The 16,162-nt window shown below is 40.5% G+C and overlaps 1 protein-coding gene and 1 long non-coding RNA gene across 9 annotated transcripts in view; one reads left to right on the plus strand and one right to left on the minus strand.

Annotated features, from left to right (window-relative positions):
• The window catches only part of slc6a9 (solute carrier family 6 member 9), a 292,380-nt gene that overhangs the window by 239,474 nt on the left and 36,744 nt on the right, over positions 1-16,162 (plus strand). For all 7 annotated transcript variants that reach the window (XM_069938845.1, XM_069938844.1, XM_069938843.1 and 4 more), the window contains one exon: positions 12,725-12,881. In XM_069938845.1, the coding sequence (XP_069794946.1) occupies positions 12,725-12,881 (157 nt within the window). The remainder of the gene's footprint in view (positions 1-12,724; positions 12,882-16,162) is intronic.
• Positions 2,349-7,044, minus strand: LOC138762784 (uncharacterized). 2 transcript variants are annotated; one of them, XR_011357144.1, is made up of 3 exons: positions 6,854-7,044; positions 3,368-3,526; positions 2,349-2,928 (listed from the first exon to the last, which is right to left on the minus strand). It is a non-coding gene; the product is annotated as an uncharacterized lncRNA (long non-coding RNA). The 2 variants fall into 2 exon arrangements; XR_011357143.1 differs by lacking the exon at positions 6,854-7,044 and adding an exon at positions 5,108-5,158.

Below are 16,162 nucleotides of genomic sequence, written 5' to 3' on the forward strand. Positions count from 1 at the left end.
GAATTTAACTCTGTGATGTAATCCACTTGGGGAAATTGAACCATGTCAAGACTTGCACATTGAAGTGCAAGACACTGGGGAATGTTGTATTTTACAGGTAACAAGTACATTTTTTGTGATAGTGGCAACAGAGGTAGACAGGGTGATGAAAAATGCAAATGGAAAATGACATTGAGTACATGAAGTGGGACAATAAAATACAAAATGATGGTGAGACCATACTTGGGTGTTGTCTGCAGTTCTGATTGCCATATTGTAGGAAGGATGCAAGGACATAACTTTGAAATGGAGAGGGAAAGATTCTGAGGACAAATTTGGTTATATGGAATAAACTACCATAGGAACTGGTAGTCTTATTTAAAATTCCATGACTTCAGGGTCTGCGTCCTTATGATTGGCAGCAGCTATGAGGGTTTACAGACACTGGGGAAATGGAGGACTGCTGCAGGGCACCAGAAAATAAGGAGGACCCCCCCCCACCCCATCTGAGAAGGAGAAGCAGAGAAGACAACCAACAGGACGCTGACCATTGCACTGGACCATTGAGGGGTTCTGCAGCTGAAGGACCCACACAGGTGGTGCACTGCTACTGTCTCAACATGAGGAATCCATGGAGGATGTGACCTGCTGGAGAGTGCAGTCAAGGGACGCGCACCAGGTTACGGACTGCTAGGGACTGGTTGAAAATTTGCTAGGTATCAGAACCGGGATGCAAGAGGGGGCCATGCTGAAGGGTTTCTAATTATATTGGAGGTTTGGATCTGGAGCTCGGGATAGTTTGGACTGGACTCTGTGTGGCAGTGGGAGCGCAAGAGGCAAATGCATGGGCATTCGGTGACTCTGGGGGAGATCTCTCTTTTCCTTCTCTTTCTCTGGCTGTAAGTGGCACTTCAAACAATTTCTGCTGGTGCCTCACAGAAAACAAAAGTAACTTCATGTTATATGATACTGTTTTTATTTTATTAAGTTTAGAGGGGTATGGGCCAAACATAGACAGATGGGATTATCTTAGATAGGCAGCTTGGCCGGGCAAGGGCATGTTTCCATGCTGCATAATTCAGTGAGATGTTAGACTGATTACTTTAATATGTTCTAATCTTATGAAACTGAGTACTGAACTTCACCCACATTTACTAAGCTTTCACACAATGTAATTATTTGCTGTGAGGTTTGAATGCTCTTTTCACAAGCATTTACCGTGGCCAATCTGAATTACAGGTGGAGAAATGGAGTGGCATCCCCTTTAAATGTCTGTCCACCTAAAGTGTGTGCAATATTTATCTGCAGAGTTCAGTGGACTGTGTTTAATTCTGGTTTTTCAGTGCACCATGTGCCATGTGAGCATGCCAACTTCCACTCGGTGCATTCACGCCAATCAAGCGTAAGTTTGATGGAATAGCGGCAGTACATCTGTTCACCCTGCAGCACATTTCATGCATAACATGGAAAAGTACTGAAGTTTTGTGTGTCTCAAGGTTTGAACATAGGTTGTCCTTGGATTAACCTTGCTGAGTGAAGTTTCTTTTGCACAGATTATACTCCATTGCTTTGAGTGAATACTGAATGGATGAAGTTTTTATCATGATTCAAAGCCTGAATCCAATGGCAACTGGGTTGCACAGTTGCAACATTGGTTATTAAATGCAAGTGATAATTTTAACATTTTGATAGATGAAATCAGGATTCTTTTTATAAAATGTTGCTGATTAAAATGAAGAATGCTAATGTTTACAGGATGGGAGGGCATTTCTTGTACAGATGCTCTGCTCTCAGTGTTAGGATTTCCAGCTCACTAATATTTCTCAAAGCAGTTGCCCTTAAAAGCAGCCAATCCAAGTGAGAGTATGGGGAGAAATTCATCTTTGGACTCTATCGTTAAACACTGCAAAAGTTTGGCCTGCCATTTGTGCTAACCCCACCCCCTGCATGTTGGATTCCACTGAAGTCAGTTTCAACTGCATGTCTTGAAGTCAATGCAGCCCTTGGCCAATACTCCAGCACTTATTTGGCATCAGCAAATATCTCAATGGCTTATATCATGAGTGCAGACTTGCTGGTTGGACAAAGAGCCAGAACATCTAACCCAGTATTCATTGACTTCCTACCCGAGAATAATGGTCGCACTGTCCATTCCACTGCAAACCCTTGGCAGTCCTATCAAACTTGCAGCAGAGTTCGGCACTGTCTCTTTCTGGCAAGTGCCCCATGGCACTTGTTGCATCAGTGTGTGCAGGAGCCAATTTTACTGGCACTCGCAATCAGCCTTAAAGGCACAGTCTTTACAATACTCTCAAAGTAATGTCCCTTCATAAATAAAGAAAGTGATTCAGCAAGAGAAGAATTTATTTAAATTTTGTCTGTCATAATGCATCTCATTCAGTTTAATCCTGGTTCTTCAGTGCACCATGTGCATTCTGCAAACCAACTAATAAGTTATCTCTCACATTCATACAAACATGTAAAGAGTACAATTTACAGAGATCTAACGCCCTCAGCCTCTTCAACCTCCCTGTACTATCCTAACCATCACGCTACTCCAGGACCACTAAAGATCGCTCTGCGCTATTTATTGTAACACCATTTTTTGTACTAATTGTCACAGTGAACATTTATCTATCTTGCTATTTTTATTCTCTCGTGTGATCATTTAGTTTGTACGGTAAAACCCCTGTTATCCGGAATTCAAGCAATCGGCAAGAACATTGCGGAAAATAAATAGGTAAAAAAAATACAGAAGTTTTAAATTGGTGTGCCCCGGATTTGAACCCGGCGTTGCCTGTAAAGACTTTGCATTTCTCCCTGTTCCTGCGTGGGTTTATCCTCAGGTGCTCCAGTTTCCTTCCACCTTCCAAAACGTGTGGGGTCGTATGTTAATTTGGGAGAAATTGGGCAGCTTGGGTTTAAATGGCCCGATACAGTTTCTTTGTGCTGTAAATAAAATTTAAAAATCAAATAAACTTTAAACAAATTTATCGATTCACTGCAATTGTCTTGGAAACTGAAAATCAAATCGCAATGCATTTTAAACTCAGTGGTTCAAACATCTGTCTCATCATCAAAAATTTTCATCACTTTTTCAACTTCAAAATTATCGAACGTGACGGGAATATATTTCTTTATTCACTGCAATTAAAGCATCATATCTAAAATCCCAACAGAGAATTACAATTAATTTTACAAACAAACACATGTCTCGCTCACAAGGCAGAAAACATGTACCAGTATTTGAAATTTATGAAACTGTCATTAGGCAACAAAAAGGACTTTGGTGTCTTTTGTTTTTACATATCAGAGGATAATGTTGGTATTGGGTATGTTAGAGACTAGGTGCAATGAATGGTGTGCACTGTTAAAGTCATTAGCTCACCAGAAGCACATATCCTCATGTTACAATAAGTCTTTCAAGTCCATTTTCATAACAGATGTTGCTGATTACATGAAGGTCTTTGCATCCTTTGCTGTTTTTAAAGTGATTAGCAGGTTTCTAAAGCTGTAGCTGCTTCTGTCTGTTCACCTGCATCCCCCTCTATCAAAGAGACATGATATGAAACATTAACTCTGTGTAGATGCATAATATTCCCAGCATTTTTAATTTCAGATTCTGAGCATCTGCAGTGTTTGCCTATTCCAGCTGTGAAGGGCAGTGAGAAGGATACATACAACTGTGCTCTCAGTGATTTGCATTTGTCTGGATAGGCCGCAATTTCCAAATCTACAGCTGAATGATATACTCTGAGGAGAATAATAATATACCTTTTATACTCGTGTAATCATTGAATTTTTTAGACCACTTTTTTGGGCCATAAAGGGGTGGAGTGAGGAGGGGAGGGGGGTGGTTTGAGTCTTACATGGGTCAAACTTTTGACCTCGGTAAGTGCATCCATTGTTCAAGGCATCGGGAGCTTGAATGGCCAGGACAGGCTGGTAAGTCCGCGGTTGGAGTGTCAGGAGCTCAGATGGGAGGGTGGCAATATAATTTGGAGGACATAAATCTAAAAGAGGTATAAACAGAAACAGTTGGTGGTGCAAATACATCATTCATTTAAAGTAAGAGGGCAGGTTAAAATTGTACAGGATTCTGGGCATTATAAGTAAGAAGCAAAGAAGTACAAGAGCAAGAAAGTCATTGAACATAGAACAATACAGCAAAGTACAGGCCCTTCAGTCCTCAATATAGTGCCGACCCTTATATCACTTCCTAAAAAAGAACTAAACCCCCCCCCCCACCCCCGATTACCCTCTATTTTTCTTTCATCCATGTGTCTGCTAAGCAACTCTTAAATGCCCCCAATGTTTCAGCTTCCACCACCATTCCCTGCAAGACATTCCAGGCACCCACAACTCTCTGTGTAAAAAAAAACTTACCCCTGATGTCGCCCCTAAACTTCCCTCACTTCACTCTGTGCATATGTCCTCTAATGTATGTTGATCTTGCCCTAGGAAATAAGTGCTGGATGTCCACCCTGTCAATGCCTCTCATTATCATGTAGACCTCTATCAAGTCCCCTCTCATCCTTCTATGTTCCAAAGAGAAAAAAGTCCCAGCTCTGATGACCTTGCTTATAAGACTTGTTTCCCAATCTAGGTAAAATTCTGGTAAACCTCCTCTGCACCCTCTCCATAGCTTCCACATCCTTCCTATAATGAGATGATCAGAACTGAACCCAATACTTTTAAGTGTGGTCTTACCAGAGATTTGTAGATTTGCAACATGACCTGAACTCAGTCCCCCTATTAATGAAGCCTAGCATCCCATAGGCCTTCTGAACTATCCTATTAACCTGTGAGGGATGTACGGATTTGCACCCCAAGATCCCTCTGTTCATCCACACTTTTAACCCTGTACTCAGCCTTCTGGTTAGTCCTTCCCAAATGCATCACCTCACATTTACCTGGATTGAAATCCATCTGTCACTTTTCTGTACAACTCTGCATCCTGTCCATATCCTCTTGTAACCTTCGACTACATTCAGCTTCATCTACAACTCCTCCAACCTTTGTGTTATCCGCAAACTTACTGACCCATCCTTCCACCTCTTCATCCAGTTCATTTATAAAAATCACAGAGCCAGGATCCCAGAACAGATCCCTGCAGCACTCCACTAACCACTGATCTCCAGGCAGAATACTTTCCTTCCACTGCTAATATCTGCTTTCTTCCAACAAGCTATTTTTTTATCCATACAGATAATTTTCCACCGATCCTATGTCTCATGACTTTTTGGATGAGTCATCATGAACCTTTATAAAACACTGGTTTAGTCACCACTGGAATGTGGTTTCCTGTTTGGCTGGTGTATTTTAGGGAAATTGTGAACACCTTACAGAGTGTGCAAAAGAAATATGTGAAAATTATTCTAAGGATAAGAGATTTGTGTTCTGTGGATAGATTGGTTTTGATTCTGTAAATAGAGTGGGAAAGAGTTTTGGTTCTGTGGATAGAATAGGGAATGGTTTTGGTTCTGTGAAAAGAATGGAGAAGGGAGTTGCTTCTGTGGATACTGGAGAAGGGGTTTGGCTCCACAGATACTGGAGAAGGGGCTTGGTTTTGTGGACACTGGAGGAGTTTGGTTTTGTGGATACTGCAGAAGACGTTTTGTTCTGCAGACACTAGAGAAGGGTTTTGATTTTGTGGATACTGGAGAAGCTACTTCTCTTTGAAACAGAGGAGCCTGGAATGATATCATGAAAGAAATAACAAGAGTAGATCGAAAAATAAACCCGAATGAAGGTGATTTGCAAACAGTGACTGTAAAACATGGCTGGGTGGCTTCAATTGTAGGCTTAGAAAGAACTGGTTGAGTACCTGAAAGGAAAGGGTTTGTGGAACTGTGGGGAGCAGGTGGGGATTGGGACTGGATACAAACCAATATGTTCATGTATTTGAGCCAATACACGCTCAGTTGCCAAATGGACTTCTGCGCTATAAACACTCTGTGTTTCCATTACAAAAGGTTAGGTCCACAGCCTTTGTAACCTAGTCATATTGATGATCTATGCTGTCACCTTTTGGAGAGGGTGGAATTACAGTGTGACACTTTGGCAATTTACATAATAAATGAGGTGATGTCTTTAAAACAAAAAGAAAGAGTTAGTATGGGCAGACATGTATTGTAATATACAGTAAAAACCCCTGGTATCCGGTATCTAAGGGAATTGGTAGATGTCAGATAAATTAATTTTCTGGTTGCTTGAAATTGTGTGTTGCGTGATTGGTAAATGACCACTAGGGGGCACCAGTTTTAAACTTTTGTATTTTTTAACCTATTTATTTCCCTTGATATTTTTGCTGGTTGCTTGAATTCTGGATAATGGGGATTTTACTATAATAGTTTATCAGGACCTACTGTTTAAAATTTACTGTTGAGAAGACATTTGCTTCAATTAAAAGCACCCAGCTGTATCATTACTACTTTCTACCATACTGGAACATAGCCAGTAAATTAACCAAATGTCTTTATTAAGCAAAAGAAATGACAGAAAGATCGGAAGAACTTCTGCTGTATGTCTGCCGCAGGTAGGCAACTGTCCCAAGAAATAGACTTTCTGGAAACTTCTCCCTAAAAGTTGCCATAATAAGAATGAAGAGCAGTGACACATGCTATAATCATGAAGGGTTGCATGAGTGACATATTTTGGAACTTGACATGAATTTTCGTTGTTTTAAGTTAAAAATATCCAGCTGGCATGCATTGTTGATTGAATACAAACAGGTGCCTGGAATGGATTTACAGAGACGCTACTCAGATAGAATGCTTTTCATCAATGAAGTTATGTACTACAAACATGTTTCTTTCTTTCCCATCTTAAAGGAGAATTGATCTTTGATGCAAAACTTTAAAAAAAAACTTACAATGGGTAGTTCATAAGAAAGAAAATCCCTCTGTATGCCAAGTGCTCCAGCACTGTGGAGAAGTCTCTGGAATGTTGTATTTTTTCCAGCACCTGGAGTGCTGTTGTTTCTCCTTCGCACTAGAACAATGTAGGTCGGGTGATATCACTGTGGGTGGCTTGATGCTGGAGTTGCACCATGTGATCGACATAGAAATCTACAACAATAAAATAAAAGTTTATTTCAAAGAACTTTGGGCAAAGTTCGGAAATGCAACTTAAAAACACAAAGCCGCACTGGTTGCAGACTGCTCTGAGGATATGTTAAATGACAAGATCACAGCCAGGAGAAGAATGACAAAAGGTTGGCTCAACTAACTGGGTCAGATTGTATAATATGCTGACTCCAATAGTACAGTCATGCCTTTGTCAGCAAATGTATGTCATTCCCCAGCTTGTTACGTTTTGTTTCATTTTTGATTCTGAAATTGTTTTACTGTCCAGGGTAAATTAATATTAATATTAGGGCAGCTCGGTTAGCACAGCAGTTAGTGCAATGTTGTTACAGCACCAACGAACCAGGAGTTTGTTCGTTCTCCCCTTGTCTGTGTGGGTTTCCTCTGGCTGCTCTGGTTTCCACACACCCTTTGAAACATACGGGGTCGTAGGTTAATTTGGGTGAAAGTGGGTGGCACAAGCTTAAATGCCAGAATCTGCTTCTACTGTGCTGTAAATAAAATTTAATTTAATATGTTATCCATGTTGCAAAACTTATCTTTGTGAGTCATTTCCTGGTCAGGTGTGAACTGGACAGTAAACTTCTCTCTGTGTCACCAACACAGTGTAGTTCCCCAACCTCAGCAGCCCTTCCAATGCCTTGGAGAAGGGCTCAGGCTGAAACGTTAGTTATATATCTTTACCTCCTATTGACACTGCAAGACCTGCTGAGTTCCTCCAGCATTTCTATGTTTTTACTACAACATCTTCAGTCTTTTGTGCCTCAACCCTTCCAATTAGTACATTTGTGTTTTTTCGAGCAGCCAGAAATTTATCCGTTTGGGAGAATTGTTCAGTGTAACCTTTTGAAATGTATGTTCTTCAGTCATATGCACTCCCTGACAGATTCATCACAGAAGAGGTTATATCCTTAGCTTATCCTATAGTTTCCAGAAGTTTGTGAACTTAATGCAGCTTACGATTTTCTTGTTGCTTTCTCATTGAAATTAGGATTTCAAAATACACAAAAATGCTGTGCTCTCAAGCTTAGAGACACTGCAATAGAGGAGTAACCCTCACTATTCCTGTGCTAAACATGAATGATTTCACAGGGAGCATCATTTTAGCAGTATTCTCAAGATTATATTTTAGTACTATTCAAGTATCTTGCCACAAATTTATATAGGTAATTTCAAGACTCAATCCTGTGTACTTGCACCCCTCAGTCTTCCCGTTTTACACAATCTCCTACGCCCTGCTGTTTTACTATATAAGCCCTGCCCTGATCTAACTTCACAAACTAGGGCTCAAGCCCAAAACATGGGTTACGTTTGACCCACTGAGTTTCTCCAGCATTGTGTTTTTACTTTTGCATCACCTCACTGTTATCTGAGTTAAATTCCATCTTTCATTTCTCGGCCCACTTTCCCAATTAATCTAGAGCCTGCAGCACGGTCAGCGTGGTGGTTAGTGCAACGCCTTTACAGCACCGGCGATCGGGTCCAGAGTTCGAATCCCGCGCTATCTGTCAGGAGTTTGTATGTTCTCCTCGTGTCTGCATGGGTTTTCCCAGGGAGTTGTGGGTTAATTGGGAGTAAATTGGGCAGCATGGCATTACTAGGCCGAAATAGCCTGCTCCTGTGCTGTATGTCTAACTTTTTTAAAAATTAAAAATTTAATCAAAGACAGCCTTCTTCACTGTCCACCATACCACCAATTTTGTAGTTATCCACAAATTTGTTACATTCTCATCCTAATCATTAATACACAAGTCCAGTGGACCCAGCAATAATTGCACAGGCTTTCAGTCTTAAAACAGCCCTCCACTACCACCCTCTGACTTCTTCAGTCTTAAAACAGCCCTCCACTACCACCCTCTGACTTCTTCAGTCTTAAAACAGCTCTCCACTACCATCCTCTGACTTCTTCAGTCTTAAAACAGCCCTCCACTACCACCCTCTGACTTCTTCAGTCTTAAAACAGCCCTCCACGACCACCCTCTGACTTCTTCAGTCTTAAAACAGCCCTCCACTACCACCCTCTGACTTCTTCCACAAACCAATTTTGTCACTAGTTGGTCCCTTGTATTCTAACCTTCCATCGCAGCTGACCATGTGGGACTTTGCTAACGACCCTTGTAAACAATGTATAAGTTCCTTTCCTTATCATTCCTATTGACTCCTCACCTCTTCAAATATCTGAGACATGATTTTCCACACAGAATGACAATCCTTACCTTTCCAAATGCACACAGAGCTTGTCTCTCAGAATACTCACCAATGACTTATCTTCCTCTGATGTTAGGCTCAATACTCTGTTATTCCCAAGCTTTTCCTTGCAGCTCTTCTTTAATAAAAGAACAACATTAGCCACCCTCTTGTCTTTTAGTACTTTACCCATAGAACATACAACATTGTAGCACAGAACAGACCCTTCAGCCCATGATGTTGTGCTGACCTTTTTAAACCTCCACAACAATCTAATTTTTTCCTCTCTCATACCCATAATCCTCTATTTTTCTTATATCCATGTGCCTACCAAAGAGTCTTTGAATGACCCTGTTGTAGCAACCTCCACCATCACCCCCCCAGCAATACATTCCAGGCACCCACCACTGTCTGACCAAAAAATCTTAACTCTGATGTCTCCCCTAAACTTTCCTCCACTCAAATAAAATCAGGTGTCCTCTGGTATTTGCTATTATCACCCAGGATAAAGGTGTTGGCTCTTTAAGCGATAGAATGTTTAACCCTTAAATTCAATGAAAATGATTTTATAGTATATGTGTTGCCAGCCAATTTGTTAGTGTTCATAATTAATCTTCTGTGGTTCATCTGTGTGTATTCATTCAGATGATTAGTAGACACCTCAAAATTTGCAGAATTGCTAGCTAGCAGGACTCTGCCTGGTTTAGACTGTGTTGGCAGTAATTTGATGGAAAAATTCTTCAAAAATGTCACCTTTAAGTTGAATGAAAAACAGGCGACTCTGGCTTTGAAATAGAGAGGGAGCAGTAGATATGGTCCTGACTGGGATATAGAAGGGTAGCCACCAGCACTGAATGGCTGAGATGGGAGTTGCAGAGAGTGTATTTTGGTTCTGCTCATTCACAATTATTAAGAGGTTCAGATGAAGCCACCCTTGCTGCATTACTGTTGAAAGCTAATGGCAGGAATTCTGTTATTTCTATCCAATATATTATATACTGGGTATTAACTATACTTTTCAGGAATATCTTCTGCACTTTTCCTTTGAAATATTACAAACTGTTCTTTGAAAAAAAATCTGTGTTCACACCAATTTTTCATAACTTTCCTGTGTATCGCCCTATGGATTCCACTCACCACACTTTGCTGAGATGTCCACTCTTCACTAAATTGTGGGAGCAAGGCTTGGAAACCAGAGGGCAATGCAGATTATTCTGATCAAACCCAGCAGATCTATCGGCCAATTGAAAACTTCCCAGTGGGTAGCCTTTATTTCCTAGTAGACTTGCAGAATGTGGATTTCAGTTTGTTTCCCAGGAAATTTCCAGTGTGGAAGCCTCAGCTCCTCATGAAGTTAGAGTTGCAACTTGCATTCTTGCTATAGAGGAAGTACAGGACATGTTCGCCAACCCCGATTCCTGTGATGAAAGGACTATGTTGCGAAGAAAGACTGGATGGACTAGGATGATATTCATTGGAATTTTGAAAAATGAAAGGGGATCCCATTGAAACCCATAACATTCTGACAGGTATATGCAGGAGGAATGTTCTTGAGGTTGTGGATGTCTAGAATAAGAGGTAATTGTCTAAGGAGTTTAACAAGAAAATTTGCCATCTCTGATGCAAACTCAACAGGGCACAGAGAATCCAGAGGAAGTAAAAGATGATCAGTGTTTCGGGCTATAGTCTGCAGGGAAGGGGTAAGTCATCAAAGAGAAACTTCTTCACTCAGAGAGTTTTGAACGTGTAGAACTTTCTCCCACAGAAAATTGTTGAGGTCATTTTGTTAGATATACAGTATTTAAAAGAAAGCTGGACATGCCATTTACGGCTTAATGGATCAATGGGTATGGAAAGAAGATCATATTGCCACATATTTTGGCGTATAATTTGACTGGCATATGTTGACTCCCCCCCCCCCCCCCACCCCACACCCCTTCTCAGCCTCATTTTAAGGATTTTATGGTATATCCAGCATATAAGCCGATCCCCATGTTTGAGAGATTTTTTTGGGGTTTCATGACTTGACTTGTATGCGAAATATACAGTAAATATTAGTGCAGGCTTTAAAAGCTGAATGGCCTACTCCTGCACATATTTTCTGTAATCATATGCAACTTTTGGTACTTCCCCTTCTCTACTAATAATGACAAATTTAATTGATTGTCCTTCTCATTCAGTGAGCCACAGAATGGATGGACCAAATGAGCTCAAAGCTTATTTCAATCAGAGGTGCTATTGCATGTCAGGATGTGCTGTAATACTGCACAGCAACAGTAACTGAGTAACTGGGATAAAACTATGGAAATTGACCCAGAAACACTTAGTGAATGCCAATGTGACAAGGATAAGCAAGATGGGGAAGAAGGCATTTAGCTCATTTGCCTTCAATGGTCATAGAATACCATCGTTTTTCTCTCCAAGGAATTGTCAATATGCTGGCACTTCTCAAACATTTCAGTTAACGGGTTATTTGCCTACCTAGAGAGAGAGAGAGAGATTGACAGAGAGACAGACAGACAGACAGTCATTGCACTATTAAACTATGTAGGGCATGGTTGTGTCCAAACCAGTACATTGGCAGTAAAAGCTAGTGGAAGGCACTCAGGGATCAAAGAATACAGTAGAATGTTTTTAAAACTCCGAAATCACTGAAATGATTTGTGGAATGAAGCCAAAAGAAACTCAGCAGATCAGGTAGCATATGTGGAAGAAAGGCAGAGTTAACATTGAAAACAAAGAAATATGACAAATTTAAGGTACTTTACTGAGTGTGGGCCTTACCTCATGCATTTCCAGCAGACAAATAGAAGGGCCCTTCTGATGTGCAAAGCAGATTCTCACAGTGTGCAGGTCCACTGTCCACAGAGCCACTGGAAACCCCACTTACTAATTCAATAATCCCATTTAATTTAGGGTGCTTCTTGGTTATATAATGGTGATATATAACAATCTATTATAGAAAACTGGTTTTAGGTTAACTTGGCCTGAAGGGAAAGAGAATTAGAGAGGAAAGGTTGTAGACAGTCTATAATGCCATATCCAGTTTTCTCTCCAGCTGACACCTTTTGCTCATTTTGTCTGTCTTATGGCCACTATTACGAGCCCAGAGGACCCACAAACCCAACAGAAATAGATATTTACCAAGACAAATTGTTACTTAAACAAAAGTTACTTTTAATTATCTTTAAACATGAAAACAGAATCACATTTTAATTTAACTAACCCTTCTAACTCTAAGCACATGTGTGTATAATGTGTGTGTAAGTTCAGAAAAGTTCTTTAATTCACAGTCCAATCTCACTTCGAGGTGAAAGGAGAAAGTAAGGTGAAAGGAGAAAGTAAGGACTAGGTGAAACTAGGTGAAAGGAAAAAGTAAGGATGCTAAAGCTGAAGTAATGAAGGAGTCTATAAAGTGTAACAGGGCTTAGTTCCTTGGGAACTGACAGTTTTCTTTGAATGTTTTGCAGAATGGTGCTATTCCAGGTGAGATGGTGAAAAAAGATGAGAACTTGAAGCGTGGGAACTGGTCTAATCAAATAGAGTTCATCCTCACTAGCGTCGGTTATGCTGTAGGTCTTGGAAACGTCTGGAGGTTCCCATACCTGTGCTACAGAAATGGCGGAGGTACGTAAAATTTCTCAAATTTTCACTGAACGTGTGTGTATTTATAACTGTATGTAAATGTCCATTGAATCATATTTGCACAGTTGTATGTTGACGTGTTTGTGAATGTGCAGGTGTTTATAAATGTGAGAATGCAAATAAATTTTGAGCTTTTGTCCGAGTATTCACATTTAAATCTGCATGTTTGTAACTGTACTCTGTGTTTGCATGTGTGCATGCATTTATCTGACTGTAATGAATATAGTATGAGTTACTATTTCACTCTCCCTTTAAGATATTTGTGCCTAGTGTGATATGGACATGTCCAGTACCTGAGGGATTAATGAAATCTAAACTCAGTTTGTCCTTATCCATGCAAAGAAACTCTTAGCTTCCGCAAGGTGATGAAAATGATCATCAGATCTATTCCATGAATCATTTCACCACCAATCTGACTGAAGTGGCACAAAACTTACACTGGAATTCAATATGTCTCTCTAACTAACATGATATATTTGCATACAGATTGCATGTAGGTTCTCATATATGAGCAAGACCACATATCTTTGGACTACTTTCCTTCCAGGAATAAATAGCTGACTCATTTGTACAAATGGCATATGGTTTTGACACAATATTTGCAGTCTGCATCATTTCTGACAACTTTATTGGTTGGTTATTTTCAGCGAGTTATTTTCACTATGCATTATTCTCAATGTACTATATCCTCAGTCTGTTAAACATCGTGCATTGCATTCTCAGTATCATTCACATTGTGTCAGATTGTCAAATGTTTGTTCAGCTTGTAGTCTTATTCTCAGTGCACCAAGTTTTCATGTTTATTATTCTTAGTTTGTTACAATCTCACACCATTCTCACTGTTATATATTTGTATCATTTGCAATGTGCCACGTTTGAAGCATTATTCAGTCTGCCGCATTCTCAAATGTTTGTTGTTTTCAGTGTCACACTTGCAATCTGTTATTCTCAGCCAGTTGCATATTTAATAATGTGCTCTCAGCCTCCCATTGTCAGTTATTGCTTCTTAATATGCCACGTTCTCGTTTTCATCTTTTTTCAACGTACCATTCTGAGACATTCTCAGTCTATTAACCCTGTGAAATTCTCAAATGTTGGTTATTTTTAGTTTGTCACATTTTCAATCTGTATTCACAGTCAGTCAAACTTTTGGTCTTTATTCTCCTTGTTTCACACTCTCAATATGCCATCTCGTCAGGTTATTTTTGTTGTAAGATATTCTCCTGCGTTTGTTATTTTCATTGTGTCATATTCTCAGTCTGCTGCATTGCCAGTTGTTTTTGTCAGAATGATACATGCTTAGTGTTACAACTTTATGGGTTTGTCATTTTCTGTCTTATTCTCAGTGTCCAATTCTCAGAATTTTGACATTCAATGTATCACTTTTGTCTGTTGCATTCAATATGTTATATTCTCAGAGACACATTTATGACTTGTTCTCAAAATTGGTTACATCCTCAAGAGTCTGCTTTTCTCAAGCTCATACCTTTTGAAGTATCTCTTCCTCTGTGTTGAATTCTCTGTTGCCCAATTTTCTTACAATACCACAATGTCAATATGGCTTTTTATCTCTGTGTCATGTGCATGTTGAATTAAATCTCAGTTACACATTCTCAGTTGTTTGTTATTTTGACTAAACTCATTGCCAGTTGCATCATTTCTGATAATTTTCAATAAAGGAATCTCATCTCTTGCCCAGAAATGTCTGTTTTCTTATTGTGTGATTGGTGATCTATCGTATTCCCAGGTACCTGATAGTGTCACATTGAATGGCTGCTATCTGCAGTAAAATATGTTCTCAGTATTTATCATTCTTAAGTGTCCATTTTCTCTTAGGTGTTTGTTATTCTAGGTCTAATGAATTCTCAAATGTCTGAAATTCTCTTTATGTAGGCTAAATGGGCTAAAACTCCTTTCTTTTAAAGATAAAGTAAGGGGTAATCTGAGAGAGGTGTTGGCAATTATGAAAGTGTTTTTGGGCAAATAAGATATTTTCACTTGAAGAAAATGTACAATAGGACTCAAAAATGAAATAGTTGCAAATAAATCAAATGAAAGTTCAAGAGAAAGTTCTTGAAGATCATGTGAAATAACTGAAACAAATAATAATGATTTTTTGGTGGAGGTGGGGGGAAGAGAAGGAATGATTAAGCCCCTTAGAGAAAGATGAGGGATATCAAGTTCAATTTTATTGTTACACGTACGATAAAGGGTGGCTAATACAGTCAGGTGAAGATGGGTGGGCAGAGGTTCATATGGTCCTGAAACACTAGCTTGGTCACCTTAAGCTTAAGTTCCCTTGTCTGTTATGTAGATAATGCTTATATAGAATTTCCTAGATTTGGCCATGTGAATTTTCCACATTTCCATGGATTTCTGAATTTTTAAAATGATTTCTGCATTTTTCATCCCTTCACTCGCCAGCACTGTTGCCTCTGCAGCTGTGACTGGCCGTTCAATCGCTCGTTCGCTCGCTCCTCCCTTCATCATCATTGTTTAGACCAATGACACATGAATGGCGCGCCATGAGAGAGGTGGGCTGTGCATGTGCAAGTGCTCCTACGTGTGCCCGGCTGCATGGCCGGGGCAAGTGAGCACAGTGAGTATTGGCCTCCAAGGAGGCAGGAGTAGCAGCTCCGTTCAGGTAACTGTAGCATTTCGAGGCTGCCTTAATTGAAATTCAAGCTGGAACACATTGTGAAGAGGAAATCCTGAGCCCGCTTTGTGGCACTGGGCAGCTGGACTGTGAATGGATGGTGCAGTGAGGTCCTGTGGGTGAGGGAAGTGATGGCTGTCCCATGGAAGGAGTCTCTTGCCTTCCAGAAGGTTGGGGAGAGAAGAGGTAAGGGTTGCAGAATCCACTGCCACAGGACTGGATGGCACTATTTAGAGATTGAAGGGTGGCAGATACTGCCTGGGGATTTGGTGCAGTTTGGGAAAGGGGTGCTGCCTGGAGATTGGGTTCAGATTGAACATGGGCTTAGTCTGAGGATTGGGCAGCAGTGCTGCCTGGGGATTGCGTGCAAGTTGGGCAGGGGCACTGCCGGGGGATTGGGTGCAGATTGGACAGGGGCTCTGCCTTGGGATTGCGTGCAGGTTGGGCAGGGGCGCTGCCTGGGGTTTGGGTGTAGGGTAGCAGTTGGGGATTGGATGCAAGTTGGGCAAGGGCACTGCCTGGCATGCTAGGTGCTAGTTATGGGCAAGTATTGCTTGGGTCAGGAGAACCAGACACTCTAGTTTGAGCATAGGTCAAGCAGGTATTC

Source organism: Narcine bancroftii, chromosome 5 (assembly GCF_036971445.1).
Source record: "Narcine bancroftii isolate sNarBan1 chromosome 5, sNarBan1.hap1, whole genome shotgun sequence".
NCBI classification, from domain to species: Eukaryota; Metazoa; Chordata; class Chondrichthyes; order Torpediniformes; family Narcinidae; genus Narcine; species Narcine bancroftii.